Source organism: Protomyctophum bolini (assembly GCF_963924005.1).
Source record: "Protomyctophum bolini genome assembly, chromosome: 19".
Lineage (NCBI taxonomy): Eukaryota > Metazoa > Chordata > Actinopteri > Myctophiformes > Myctophidae > Protomyctophum > Protomyctophum bolini.
In genome coordinates this window covers 8,793,682-8,808,731 of record NC_137880.1, presented here as the reverse complement: position 1 = coordinate 8,808,731, position 15,050 = coordinate 8,793,682, and the positions used below count along the sequence as shown (strand labels likewise).

General features: G+C 43.1%; 2 protein-coding genes across 2 annotated transcripts in view; one reads left to right on the top strand and one right to left on the bottom strand.

Moving 5' to 3' along the window:
- The window catches only part of LOC308334550 (E3 ubiquitin-protein ligase TRIM35-like), a gene marked incomplete at both ends in the record, with an annotated part of 157,667 nt that overhangs the window by 56,710 nt on the left and 85,907 nt on the right, over positions 1 to 15,050 (top strand). The gene's annotated exons all lie outside the window — the stretch shown is intronic.
- Positions 9,395 to 15,050, bottom strand: part of LOC308334449 (very long chain fatty acid elongase 4-like) — a 36,527-nt gene continuing 30,871 nt past the window's right edge. The window contains exons 6-7 of the mRNA XM_080791201.1: positions 14,025 to 14,152; positions 9,395 to 11,714 (exon numbers count right to left, since the gene is read on the bottom strand). Coding sequence (XP_080647327.1) covers positions 11,379 to 11,714; positions 14,025 to 14,152 — 464 coding nt within the window. The 3' untranslated portion in view covers positions 9,395 to 11,378. The remainder of the gene's footprint in view (positions 11,715 to 14,024; positions 14,153 to 15,050) is intronic.

Genomic DNA, 15,050 nt, shown 5'->3' with positions numbered 1-15,050 from the left:
TCGCGGCCGCGTGATGTTCACCGTCCTCTCTGGTCCGTTAAAGTTAACTTCTAACAGCTGGGTAACGTTCAAACAAGTCAAACACAATTAACAGTAACATAACACAGCTTGTACAATTCACTTATACCAAAACTTTAACAATGGCCTATTAGAAAGGCTAGTATAGGCTATGACCTATTTTTTCAGAAGTAGCCTGATTTAATTTACATTTCTATGATAATGGGCGTAATACAGAAAGTTTTTCTGCAGCCAGACACAAAATATTTCCTGTTCTGTTCTGTTCTTTAACTACATAGAAGTGTCTATTTGTTTGTCTCTAAATGTTTTGATGAATTGAACAATGTGGACCCTGTTGTAAACAAGTGTAAGGCTTAATTGGGTCGTCCACTCACAGTTAACAGTCTTTGTATTGAGTTTGTGCTTGAAATGTACTGTAATTCTGCAAACTGTTAATAAAGATTTCAATCAATCAAAAAAAGGCTGTAAAGCAATCTAGCCTGGCCCTAGCGGCGCCTGGGTGTTTTTTTTCCCCCAAGCTGTCAGCCATTAAAATGCAACGAGCCACTTCAAGCTCTAGATGTCGCTGTCGGCTCATACTTAATCTTCATAGAAGCGCTAATCTGTCTTTAGGCCAACTATAGGCTTACTTGGTATTTAAGACTATTATAAGTATTAAGGAAGCATACTGATCCAATCCAAAGATAAACGACACTTAATGTCTAAAGGCTTTAGTCTCATAATTCAATATGGTTTCATTAAATACCGCAGTTCCTCAACATTGATTCAAGATCATAGTCAAAAAACACAAACACATTTTTTCTAAAGTATAGTTACTTCATAGTGATGTTTTTTTTAACTTTTGTATTTTTTTCCCATCATCTGGTCTAAACCATTAACCATGCACGCCTAAACCGGATCACACAGTGATTTAGTAATCTGGTGCCGTGACGTGAGGTTACAGGTGCAGAGACTGATAAACATTATACACAATATTACAACCATATATGTGACGTGACGTCAGGGTGGAAGAAGTGTCCATCTTTGGTTTTACTTCAATGCCGCGGTGTAGAAATATAGGACTGTTTACAAGTAAAAGTCAAGGTTTTTATTCAAAGGGCGCACGCCACAGTAGCACAGAACGCGACAGGCAGGTGCCAAACCGAGGTATGCAAATGTTGCATATACGGCTGCACCCTCAGCCCCTCTAATTATGCAAATTACCCCTGTCCTTCTGCCAGGCCTGGTAAAAGTCTGGCATTAAACATTTACTTGACTAAAAAGTGTCTACCAAAAGTAGAATAGTGCTCATTATGCAAAAGTTATGTGTGTATACAAATCTTTAAAAAAATTGCCTATACAGTATGTTTAAATAGGGCTGAAGTGTCAAATAATTGCGACCGAGTAAAAAGTACAGTATCTTCGCCTGAGATGAGTAGAAGTAAAAGTTGGAAAAGGTATAGGCTAAAGTAAACTTCAAAATTGTACTGAAGTACAGTATACCCGGGTACAAAATTGGAAGTCAACGTATAAGAAATACCTCAAACTATTACTTAAGCACAGTAGTTGAGTAAAAGTACTTCACCACTGTGATTTTAGGCTTTTAGCATTGCCATTTGACCCCTTCTTCGCCACCTATATACTATACCAACTCAAACATCTTTTAGACCCAGAGATACGCACGGCGGCCACACGATGGCGCCCTTCACACACACGACACGAAGCGGCCATGCATCTCGCCATCTGTGCCTCGCAGAAGGCAGAGCCATTAAAACGCTGACTGTTTCCACCTCCCCGCCTGCAACTACACAATGAGCTCCTTAGTCATGTAATTTGCTTAATGAGATGAGCGAGGCTACGGTTCAGTTCTGTGGCCTGCATGTCTCTTTGGCTTAACTCTAGAAAGCGACTCACTGACCTCTCTCTCCCTCTCTCTCCCTCTCTCTCCCTCTCTCTCTCTCTCTCTCTCTCTCTCTCTCTCTCTCTCTCTCTCCAGCAGAAGGACCTTGAAGTAGGGTGGCCACCTGCAAGACCTCAGAAAGGAGGACACTTTTTGCGGGGCTCGCTCCCCCGACCCCCCCCCCCAGATTCCAGATATTAATATTATTACTACTACTATTGCACCTGATTTTCACCACCATCCTCTCCAGCATTATGTCCACAGAGAACATATATTTGCTAATTAAATTAACCTTTTTAAATTAGGCTATAGGGTACCACAAAGGCCATTCATTTTATAATCAATTAATTTTATTTCATGTTTAGATACCGGTATGTTTTATGTTTAATCTCTTTCTTGTGGGGTTTTTTATACAGTCTTATGGTCATCGGTGTAGGACATAGAAATAGAATGAAGCCAGTAGCCTATATGTATGTTCACAGTGCTTTAGCCTCCCTTTCTTTATGATGTCGAGCTCCATATTGCTCATTAAATGTAGTTTTAGTTTTTCATTTCGGCATATTTGGTTTATTTATCTCTGCATTAACTATACTAAATTGATTGTGAGAGCTCAACAAAGTAACAAACCGACCATCCCACTGGCAGTGTTGCCAGGTTTTGGAAGAGAACCAAGCAACCATGTCTATGAAAACAAGCCCAAAAGAAGCCTGACTAGGCTTAGTAGCCTATTATATAAAACAAGCCCAAAGTCGCTTATAATTAAGCGGACATGGCAACACTCCGAACGTCTCCACTCGCTTCGGAGCTGAGCAGCGCTGCAGAGATTTTAATACCCAGGCAGACGACGTAAATGACAGTTATGGCACAAGCACTGTATATCACAAAAAACCGGACAATTATGTGTCCGGCCAGAGGTTGAGGTGGGAGGAGGACAGGTGGGTCTAAAACCGGACTGTCCGGCGTGAAACCGGACGTCTGGCCACCCTACCTTGAAGTCACAGCGCAGTGGTTCCCAAACCTTTCAGGCCGCGCGAGGCCCAAAACAGTGATTAGACGTTAGGCCCGGGACCCAAACTGGTGAAGATAGCAGAGCTGCGAGCTTGTAGAGTGGCTATTTTCACAACTTCTTCTTCTTATTATTATTATTATTATTTTATTGATAGAATTTCTTATTGCGACCATAGGTCGCTGTTCACTATGAAAATGTCCTGTCATTGTCACGCCTCGTGTCACACCTCCATATATGGTCACGCATTGTGACACGTCACGCCACCTATATATGGCCGCATCCATATATGGTTGTCAGTCCACGCCTCGTGACATCACACCTCAAGACACGCTCCATATATATGGCCGTCGATCTGACATTATCAATATGTCGGATCTATCTGTATACTATATAATGGAGCAGGCCAGCAACTAGTCTACACCTGACCTCAAACCCTTAGATCTCCATATATGGAGCTGACCTGTTCGGACATTCCGCATGTGCTGATCCTTCCTCTTCGACGTCTCCCTTTTGACTGATATCCATTCAAACCCAATAGACGGGCCCGCCACCAAAGTTTTTAGTTCTCAACAGGCCCGAGAATGATGCTTCGTGGCCGCGCGTAGATCGGCTATGTTCGGCTATATAAGCATGAATTGGGATTTAAAGGGCTTGAGAAAAGGCCGGCGTTGCAGGTCATGACCTTGTAGATATGCTATTTTTCTATCAATCAGGTCTGTTCCACCTATAATGGCATATATCGATTATATAGATGTTTGTGTTTCAATTTGAATTTTGGATTTCAATTCAATTTGATTTTATTTTATTATAGTGCCAAATCATGTTGTCTGAGCCCAGACACTTGCGTATAGAGGTTATGTGCATGCATAAAGTGAGGGACAAATCGAGTGGCAAAAAGTGAGTTTAATGTCGTCGTTTAATGCAATCAGATAGGACTTTTCTGTTTTGGATGTATATGGGCTGTCAAGGCCAGAAAGTAGTTTTTTTTACCACTCAGTATATATAGGCGTTCCCGGCACAACTTCTGGGGACGATGATGCAGGTTTCATGGTTTTCATGTTTTCTAGCAGAGACCGTGCATGGCAGTGTGTCCCACCCTGCAGCGAGCAATTCCTTTTGCGACAGTGCCAACAAGAAACCTCCCTCCCTCCCTCCCCCTTAATAACTGGAAGAAAAAGTCAGGCAGGGCCACCATGTCTCCAGGGCGGGCGTGCAGCCATCTGCCTCAACCCTGTCGGGCGGGCGGGGGGGTGGAGTGCAGAGTAGACACAGGTGCATCGCGGGCTGCAGTATAGCAGGTCTGTATAGGGTTGCAGGCTGTATAGTGACCTGTGCTAAACGCTTGTGATAGAAAAGCTTTGGCCTTGCCCTGCAATCCTCTTAGCCGCCCCTCCTGGCCCTGTGCACAGATCTATCCCTCCTCTGTGTCCCTCCCGGTAGCTAGGAGGACACACACTCACACTCAGGTCCCTTCCCCTGCTCCGTCTCACACACACACACACACACACACACACACACACACGTACACACTCACACACACATAGGGCTACACCCATATACTCCTCCCAAGCCTCTTCTTCTTATCCACCCTTCTAGCTGCCTGTTTCTATGGTTACTGCAACAGCAAGGGCGGCATTTTTTTGCTTGGGATAGATGTGTGGCCGTGTGATGGAGAATGTGTGTGTGTGTGTGTGTGTGTGTGTGTGTGTGTGTGCGTGTGTGTGACCAAGAGGAAATAACGATGAAGAGAAGTATACAATATATGTATGTATACAATTGACACCATTTAGGCATTTATTTAGAAGACTCTTATACAGAGTGATTTAGTAGTGCGAAATCAGAATAATACTACTAATAATAAGCCTCTACTGTACACACAATATAATAACACCCTGTAATTGTGTTGCGTGTACATCATGAATTGAATATTGTATATAGTGCATATACCGGGAGGCAGTGTGCATTGTATATCGCTATATTGCAATAATGTACATTATTCACATTGCATATTGCAAACTGTTTGTTATGTCATATAGTTTCTATAGATATTTCTGCTTATACCCTTTTCAGTATACCGGTATTTATAGTTTCAGTAAAAAAAAAGTCATAAATAACTGAAATGTTTCTATACTAATTGCTTCAGTGTAATCTGAGAGACAGATTGACTGTGCAACTGCAAACATTACTTAAAGTTATGCGGTAACGCCTACCGAGTGGAAAAAACTACTTTCTGGCCTTGACATCCATCTGATTGTATTTAAACCAGTGGTTCCCAAAGTGGGGTCCGGGGACCTGCAGGGGTCCTTGAGGGATTTCCAGGGGGTCCCCTGCAGCTAAAAGATAGTTTGGAACCAAATGGACCCTTATGGTCTGTAACCCTTATAGGTCTGTAACTCTGAGAGTGTGTACACTCGCAGAGTTACATTTTAAATTGATAAATTCACTTGGCCAATTGCCACTCACTTTTCCATCCAGATTTGTAGTGATAATAGTTGATAATAGTTTGTAGTGAGTGTGTATACCCTCTATACATTTGGTAACGTGAGATGCCAACTGAAAAACCACGCGCCTGGAAAGCAGGAAATGCTGGCCTGATGAATAATGTAGTGCATGTTTATTACCATAGGCAGCAGTGCTGGAAAGTAACTAAGTACATTTACTCAAGTACCGTAGCCTATACTTAAGATCAATTGTGAGTTATTTGTATACTTTTACTTCTACTCCATTACATTTCGGATCCAATGATTGTACTTTGACTATATTTGAAAACTTTAGTTACTAGTTACTTTGTATACATTTTGTGTTACATTTCAGCCATTTGAAAATAGCCGATCTACAAGCTTGTAGATCTGCTATTTCCTAAAGATTCTATTATACATTCTAAAACTTTAAATGGGACATTCTGCAAAAATGAGAGCCTTTACTTGCCTTGCCTTACTTTTGGTACTTTTAGTGCATTTTGAAGCCAGTACTTTTGTACTTTTACTCAAGTAAAATATAGTATCTCTACATTGCACTATTGGTACTTTACTTAACCCATTTTGACCTGAGGACGATTCTACAAATGTCTTCTAAATCTTGACAGTTTTCTGAAAAACCCCATGTTTCTATAATGTCAGTTGGTTCTCAAACTATTTCATGTCAAGGACCCCCGGAATTATCTGTATTTGGCCGCCGAGCCCCATCTGAAAATATGTTGTTCCAGGGACTCCCCCACAGAAGCAAAGATTTGAGTTAAAAATGTTCGCTCTGAAAGAATATATTATATTCAAAGATTTGCGCCACATTTTCACGATTTTTCAAAACTAGCAGAACTACAAGCTCATAGCGCGGCACTCGGTGCCGCGCTATGAGCTTGTAGATCTGCTATTTTTCAATAGGTGAGTACTTTCCCCACCACTATAGTAGTCTGGAAGGATCAGGGGATTGATTCATGATAAAGTTTGTGCTTGAAATGTACTGTCATTCTGCAAACGGTTAATAAATCAATCAATCAATCAATCAATCAATCAAATGATCCATCCTCTGCTTTTGATACTTTGTGTGACACTGTAGTATATGAGTGTCAAAAAAACTAAACAAACCAAACACTAAAAGGTTAAAGTACGGAGATATAAGATATTAGTAGGAGGGGGCCTATACTTCAAGAAATGGACGCGGTCAGCATTCTGGAAAGACGCTGAATATCAAATTAGAAGCACTGATCGATCGATGTCACTCCAAGAAATCCTCTCTCTCTCTCTCTGTCAACATAATATAATGGTACCATGCAGGAAGTTGTGTGCGTGCGTGTGAGCACGCACACACACTCGTCTGTGTGTGAAGGTTCACTGAGTCTTTTAACCACTTAAACCCTCTCTATACTGTATACTGGGGTGACCCGGAGTCCCTCAGGGCTCTGTAGTGGGGTCTCTGAACAAATCTCTTCAGCAAAAGTATAGCTGGTAGATCCACAAGCACGCAACGCCTCGGGTCGTCACTCATCAACTTGCAAATTTTTATTTATTTTATTCTTCACGTATTTGGACATATAGATAGGGAATAGGGATGTTGCAGTTCAAGTGGCTAGTACCGTAATTTCATGGTAGCCTACCACATCTCATGGTGTAGTTGCTAGTTATTTATAGATTTAGATTATTATGACAAAGCATACATTATACCCACTTCAACCCTACTGTGCATTTCGGCCATTGGAAAATCGGATCTGCATGTTTTCAAAAGATTACTTTTACATTTTATAATTATAATATATTATATTTGAAAACATTCTGCATAACCCATTCTGGGAAGGAACCCCTTTTGGTGTTTTACCCCTTCAAAACGGGAACCCCTTTTGGTGTTTCACCCCTTCAAAACGGGAACCCCTTTTGGTGTTTCACCCCTTCAAAACGGGAACCCCTTTTGGTGTTTTACCCCTTCAAAACGGGAACCCCTTTTGGTGTTTTACCCCTTCAAAACGGGAACCCCTTTTGGTGTTTTACCCCTTCAAAACGGGAACCCCTTTTGGTGTTTTACCCCTTCAAAACGGGAACCCCTTTTGGTGTTTTACCCCTTCAAAACGGGAACCCCTTTTGGTGTTTTACCCCTTCAAAACGGGAACCCCTTTTGGTGTTTTACCCCTTCAAAACGGGAACCCCTTTTGGTGTTTTACCCCTTCAAAACGGGAACCCCTTTTGGTGTTTCACCCCTTCAAAACGGGAACCCCTTTTGGTGTTTCACCCCTTCAAAACGGGAACCCCTTTTGGTGTTTTACCCCTTCAAAACGGGAACCCCTTTTGGTGTTTTACCCCTTCAAAACGGGAACCCCTTTTGGTGTTTCACCCCTTCAAAACGGGAACCCCTTTTGGTGTTTTACCCCTTCAAAACGGGAACCCCTTTTGGTGTTTTACCCCTTCAAAACGGGAACCCCTTTTGGTGTTTCACCCCTTCAAAACGGGAACCCCTTTTGGTGTTTTACCCCTTCAAAACGGGAACCCCTTTTGGTGTTTCACCCCTTCAAAACGGGAACCCCTTTTGGTGTTTTACCCCTTCAAAACGGGAACCCCTTTTGGTGTTTTACCCCTTCAAAACGGGAACCCCTTTTGGTGTTTTACCCCTTCAAAACGGGAACCCCTTTTGGTGTTTCACCCCTTCAAAACGGGAACCCCTTTTGGTGTTTCACCCCTTCAAAACGGAAACCCATTTTGTAGCCTATTATGTACAGTAAGATACAGCAAGATACCATATTTAAAAAAATGTTTAAATTAGAAATTTTCAGATAACTTATAGGTCAGACTGTAGAAGGCATTTTCAGTCCTATAGGGATAATGAGTACTTTCTACGTTGGTACACGTTGATACCAATACGTTTATACTTGAATCGGGCCTCGATCAGGTCTAAATGCTAAAGTCAAAAGAATGTGAGTATTATACTTCTTTCCCCCCAATGTCATTCTGAGTGTAACCAAAATGGCCTTTTAACTGTGCAGGCGGGTCCTTTATTTGCTTAACATGTGTGTACTCCATGACATGTCAGAGTTAAGTGAGCAGTGGGGATCGCAGCATAGTGTGACTGTCAGCTTAGCGCGGCTCCTCTTCCACTGACCTGCTTTCCGGGGCTAACCATGTGGGAGTGACGTCGCGGGAATAAGCTCTTTTGCGACCAAAGCCAATTTACCCCCCCAAGATTAAAGTCTGGCCAGCCCAAAGGTGTACAGGGTATATACACACTCCCTTACACTAGGTTCTCTCTCTCTCTCTCTCTCTCTCACACACACACACACACACACACACACACCTGTACACTTTTACTTTAGTACATACACAGTGTATAGGCTGTGCATATATAGCGCACATCCACGATCCGTCAGGGTTAATCTAAACTCTCTGAGAATGTACAAATGCAACCAAAAAGGGTCGCATTTGCTTCCATGTGTGTACACTCTCAGAGTTACAAATGGATCAATTAACGCGGAGGCTTTTGCCCCTCCCTCGCCATCTTATAAAAAGGTGGAGCGGATGGGGGGGTTGATTGGATAAAAGGAGCTATAGGAATGGCGCGGGGGTGGGGTAAAGGTTCATCTCCTTCTGGTCACGGGGGTTGAAGCGATCAGCGCGGCTCATCCTATATAGCTCCAGAACCTCTCACAGATGCCAGGACGTCTTCCTACACGGAGCCACCTGTTGTGTTGGCGTTAGGCCACACAGCCACACAGCCACGGGGCTCAACTTCTGACAGACAATGCTGGTCCTGTTTTACTTTTCCTCCTTTGCAGATTTGTGAAAGTGCAGATGGTGAGCTTTCCAGTGACGCGTTACACACACACACACACACACACACACACACACACACACACACACACACACACACACGTTGCAACCTGAAGATATAGAACTGAAGGTGTACATTTATTTTAAAGAAGAGATGTCACGCTTATTTCACCCCTCTCACGGCAGTTACTATAATTTAAGGACAAATCATTGTGTTATATCCTAAAAACTGCAGTTTGTTTTATTGAGTGCAATCTTAAAACATTTAAACGTGCCTGTGTATATATAACAAAACACAAAAAAAAAAAAAAATCTATTTCCTTGATTTGCGTGATTTAATGTTTATACCTATACTTGCGGCCTGTTCATATATATGTATCAGATCCTGGGCCTGTTCACAACACAAAACGGTTCAAAAACAAAACAAGGGGCACGCAGTCCGCGCACAAATTGCATAACATGCACATACAAAAAAAACGTGGGGTGTTGGCATCCTCTTTAGTTCCAATATATCTGCAGCTGGAAGCTGTGTGGGTTTTTAGTATTATATTAAAATAATGAAAAATACAGTTTCTTTAAATAAATAAAAAGACGTTTGTATTTGGTTTTTCTTTTGTCTTTTTAAGGAGGACGTTCACCTTCAGGCCGTGAGAAAACACAATACTTAGCTGAACTCGGTCTGACATCAGCTACCTTAAAAACAAACAAATGAAAGAGGACGCACTGTAGGAAATAATAATAATAATAATAATAATAATAATATACATTATCACAACGATACCCACACATTAAACCATGAATACTAAAAAGAGGTCTATTGTCCATGTTTCTCCATCGGTTTTCCGAAAAACGTGCCCAGTGTGCAACCCCCTTAAGTGGGTTAATCACACAGAACCTTTCCACCCAACCAGCCAAGTGGACTGGACCCTCTTTGGTATGCATTATATATGGTTCTTCAGCGGTCAGTAGTTGAATGAATGAATAATAATAATAATAATAATAATAATAATAAAAAAAAAGATCTATCTTAGTAAGCTAGAAAATTAATAGGCATGTCAATGACTACAATGAGCTTGTGGTTGAGAACGAACTTGGGAATCATACAGTGTACAAAAGATTTGGAGGCGAGTTTCGGTGGAGAAGGTGTAGCAGATGCTGATCGAAGTGTCGTCCTAATGTCTGTGATCGTTTTGGTCCTCCCAAAAGAAAAAGAAAAAACACAAAAAACTGTTGCAGAACCGACAAGATCAGTGTTTTTAGTTTTCTTTGTGTAAAAACCCCAAAAATATACCGAATGGATAGGGAGACAACCAACACCCCCCACTAACCCGAAACCAAACCACAGACATGCCGACCGACATACACACCAACGCTACAGGCTACCCTTTCAGCTGGACAAGTTGCTCACAAATCACATCCACAGCCTACGGTAATATCCGCAAGGGTTGGGAAACTCGTTTGGGGACATGTCCTTGTCACACACACACACACACACACACCCACCCCTGCCCTATTTAAAGGAGAACTCCGGAGTAGCCCTTTTATTACCGGAATGATGAGAATATATCCATGAATCCACTGATAGGGGGGACGGGGGGGGAAACGTATCTAGCGTACTGTAACTGTAAGCAGGGAGGCGTAGTCTATCAGCCTCTTCCCGTAGGCGGAAGCCCATTTGTGACAAAACTCTGGGGACTCTATTTCCGACATCATGGACGACAGAAATAATAATTGTTGAGCGACGAGCACTCGGCATGGATTTTATAAAATAAATGCCTCTACCACTGGGTTAATGGATATATTATTGTCATTTTTACCATAACAAAACGACTACCCCGGAATTTCTCCTTTAAAACGGGCCTCTATGCATACACGCCATTTTGGAAAGCACTTGGGCCCCTTCCCTATATACTTCCTCCACAGGTGCTACCGATTATTATACTAATTGAAGGCTCCGTTCCATTCTGGTCAAACCGAGTCAGGGTGCTGCTATAATGGGCATGGTTGGCTCACTGGAATAAAAACGTTTGAGAGAGAACCACCGTGCTACAGTAAAATGGAACAGAGCCTTCATTAGTATCATCGGTAACACCTGTGAAGGAAGTATAGGGGACGCGGGCCCACCGGAAGTATATTAGGACAGAGTTATTCTGTTGTGCATAGAGCCTATACAACTGTCCATGTCGTTTTGAGGAGAGACGCTATCCCTCTCTCCGTCTCGTCATCATTCCCTCTTGGCTCGTCCCTTCCTCAACCTGCTGGGGGCGACGATGTCGTCCATCGCCGCCTCCTCCTCCTCCGCCTTGCTGTGTCCGTTGGTGACGCCGTTGGTGAGGAGGGGCTTGTTGCCGCCGCCTCCGTTGGTGGCGGCCGCCGCCGCTGCCCTGACCGCCTTGTCCTTGCCCGGCTTGGCCGCCCGGTAGGCGTGGTAGTAGAAGTTGGCGAAGAGCAGGATGAAGGTGGCGGCGTAGCCGATCAGAGCCCACTGCATCCAGGCGGGGAACGGGCAGCCCGTGTAGAGGGAGTAGCCGGCGTGGCTGATGGTCACGTGGAACTGGACCTGTTGTTGGGAGCGCGCGCACGCACGCACGGCACAGTGCATGGGGATGTGTTACAAAGCAGAGAACACTCATACACGATGAACAAGTTAAAAAATATAAGCACTGAAGTCTGACGTCAATATCGGTAGAGTAGGCCTACATGTTATTTGCATTGTAATGCCCATAGGGGGATTTTAGATAGCGTCATATAAGAAACTGTGTTTGAAAAATAAACAAATCATCCTGGCCATTTCACTACTGAGAGAAAGTGCTGCCTAATTAGTGCAACTTTTCGCTAGAAACAGACTGTATCAAATACTGACTGACTGACTGACTGACTTAAATGATACAGAGACACCTCCCCGAACAAGACAGTTTGTTAATTTTTGGACCACACTTCTATGAGATGATTTTAAGACGACCCAATGTTATTCTGAATAGAGAAAAACTAAATGTGAACCCGGGAATGAGCGCTGAAGTCAGGACTTCAGCGCTCTATTACTTCCTTAAACCGTGCTGCTCGACGATGCAACGCTGCCTCAAGAAATCTTGATTTCATTCACCTGTTTGATTCCCCCTGCTGCACATTCCTCCAAACACTCATTACAGAACTACTACGTTTGAACCTCATTCAAGATGGCCTAAACTTAATCAGCGCGCTAAAATATGTATCCAGAAATAAGACAGTAGCAAACATGCTTTGTCCGTCTCTCACTTGTAAAACAACAGTGTGCAGCGGAGCTACTAACGTCCCATAGCCTGAAGGGACGCGACACTCTGATTGGTTCAGAAACGTACAGACTTCGGTCTTTAAACTGGAAGTTTTGAAAAAGCAACAACGGAGCAGACTATACAGATCGAATCTCGTAAAATATCTTTGTAGGGTTCGCTCTCTTGATTGGATGGCATTGGTATCCTGAAATGACCCGTTGTAACTGAACAAGCACTATATGATTACATCGGAATATAGCTAATATTTGTACAAAACAACTTGAAACTAGTTTGATTATTGCTAGCCCTGGTCCATTGTGTTAAGAGTTCTCGCTAACCCACCGACAGGAGTGTGTGTGTGTGTGTGTGTGTGCGTTTGTTTGACCCCAATGCGGCCCCAATTAGCTGACTGCTCACTGTGAACGACCCCAATGATCTGCAGGGGTCAATAGGTCAAGCAACACGCCATTATGCGCTCCAAACAAACAGACCTACAGACAAAGCCCTTTATTAATGTGAGCGCTTGGCACCGCTCAAAAAATGAACAAAACTTACTTTGCTACTCACCAATTCAATGGCTGGCAATTTGCGTTGTTGAAAGTCTACTCTCCAGGCTGGGAAGTCTCTCAGGACCCCACTTTCTCTATATAATGTACTTTTTCTCGCCCGATCAGATCTGTAGACGGCACTACAATACAATACTTTATTTTAAATATAGGCCTATCATACAGAGAAGATGGGGTTCTGAGAGGCTTCCCAGCCCTGGAGAATGGACTTTCAACACACACAGAACAGCCTTTGTTTTGGTGAGTAGCAAAGTGGTTTGGTTCATTCTGACTAAAGTGCGCGGGCTCACACCTCGCACGGCAGGGGACATGTTCTAGTCCGTGTGCAGCCGAGGCGTGTGTTCCTAACTTCCTGTCAGGGCGTTAGTAAAGAACTCGCTAAACGCACTGGACCCCAGGGCTAGATTATTGCCAGAAATACTCTGTTGGTATACAAATGGTGACTCGACTCGTCGTGATGTGTTGTGTGAGCTCGTATAGGTTACATGGTATAACCCATTCTGGGTGGGAACCCCTTTTTGTTGTTTAACCATTATTTTAAACTGTAGCTATTGAAAAATAGCAGACCTACAAGCTCTATGAGCTTGTATAGGTCTGCTATTTTTGAAAAATCGTGGAATTTGGAATATATATTCTTCAGAGCGAACATTTTTAACTCAAATCTTTGCTTCTGGGTGGGGTCCCTGGAACAACATATTTTGAGATGGGGGTCGGCGGCCATAATTACATATATTTCTGGGGCTCGACCTTGACCTGAAATAGTTTGAGAACCGCTGACACAGAAACATAGGGGTTTTCAGGAGACATTTTGTAGAATCGTCCTTTGGTGTTATTGGTGCTATTTAAAAAGATCAGATCTACAAGCTCGTAGCGCGCCACCGAGTGGCGCGCTACGAGCTTGTAGGTCTGATATATTTTTTTTAAATCGAAGAGCGACTGACATTTTTAGAATCTGATCTCAGGTCAGAATGGGTTAAATCAGACCAGTGTGTGTGTCCAGTGGAAACCTCGTATGAATCTGATCTCAGGTCAGAATGGGGTTAGAAGTCGTACCATCTGGATGATGGTGAGGTACTTCTTCCACCACAGGTATCTCTGCATGTGAGGTCCCAGCGCCGCCAGGCCGTAGTAGCCGTACATCAGGACATGGATGGAGGAGTTGACGCCCGCGCCGAAAAACGCTGAAAAACATGGAGGGAGGATGTGTAAGACTATAGAACCACGCGGTGGTATAGGGTTTACTTTAAAAGGGACATTTTAACCCCATTCAAGATGGCTTAAACTTAAAGATGGAGTGCCACAATATTTGTATTTTTCCAGTTTTTCATGTGTCTATGAGGTGACAGTACTTCATTAGACACCCTGGAGTTGTTTTTATGTGCAATGGTGTATTAACTTTGTATTTAGGGTTTCTTCCTGGAGGCTGAACCCTTGACAGTCAAACGGGCCAATGAAGTAACCAGTAATATAGTGACACCACACTATCAGCCCCTCCCCTAACCCCTCCCCCTTTATCATACAACTACAGCTGTGGGTGCGGCTTCAGTTCAGGTGGATCACCACCCATCACAACCCACCAGGCAAACCAGGCATACTTAATGAACTGGTGGGCGTGTCCACATAAAAGCATGATTTTAACAAATACTGTACACTTTTTGGAAAAGGTTCTTCCCCCTTATACTGCAATAATACCTGATGATCATGTTTTAGGGTGGAAAAAATGGTGGCACTCCATCTTTAATCAGCACGCTAAAATATGTATCTGAAAACATTATAGATTAGAAATGAGATAGTAGCAAACGTGCTTTGTCCGTCTCTCACTTGTAAAACAACAGTGTGCAGCGGAGCTACTAACGTCCCATAGCCTGAAGGGACGCGACGCTCGGATTGGTTCAGAAACGTACGGACAGACTTCCGTTTCAGACCGACATTTCTAAATCAAAATGATCGAAAATGCCTTTTAAATGTCTTTAAACTGGAAGTTTTGAAAAGGCAACAACGGAGCAGACTATAAATATTGAAGCTCGTAAAATATCTCTGTGTAGGGTTCGCTCTCTTGATTGGATGGCGTTGGTATCC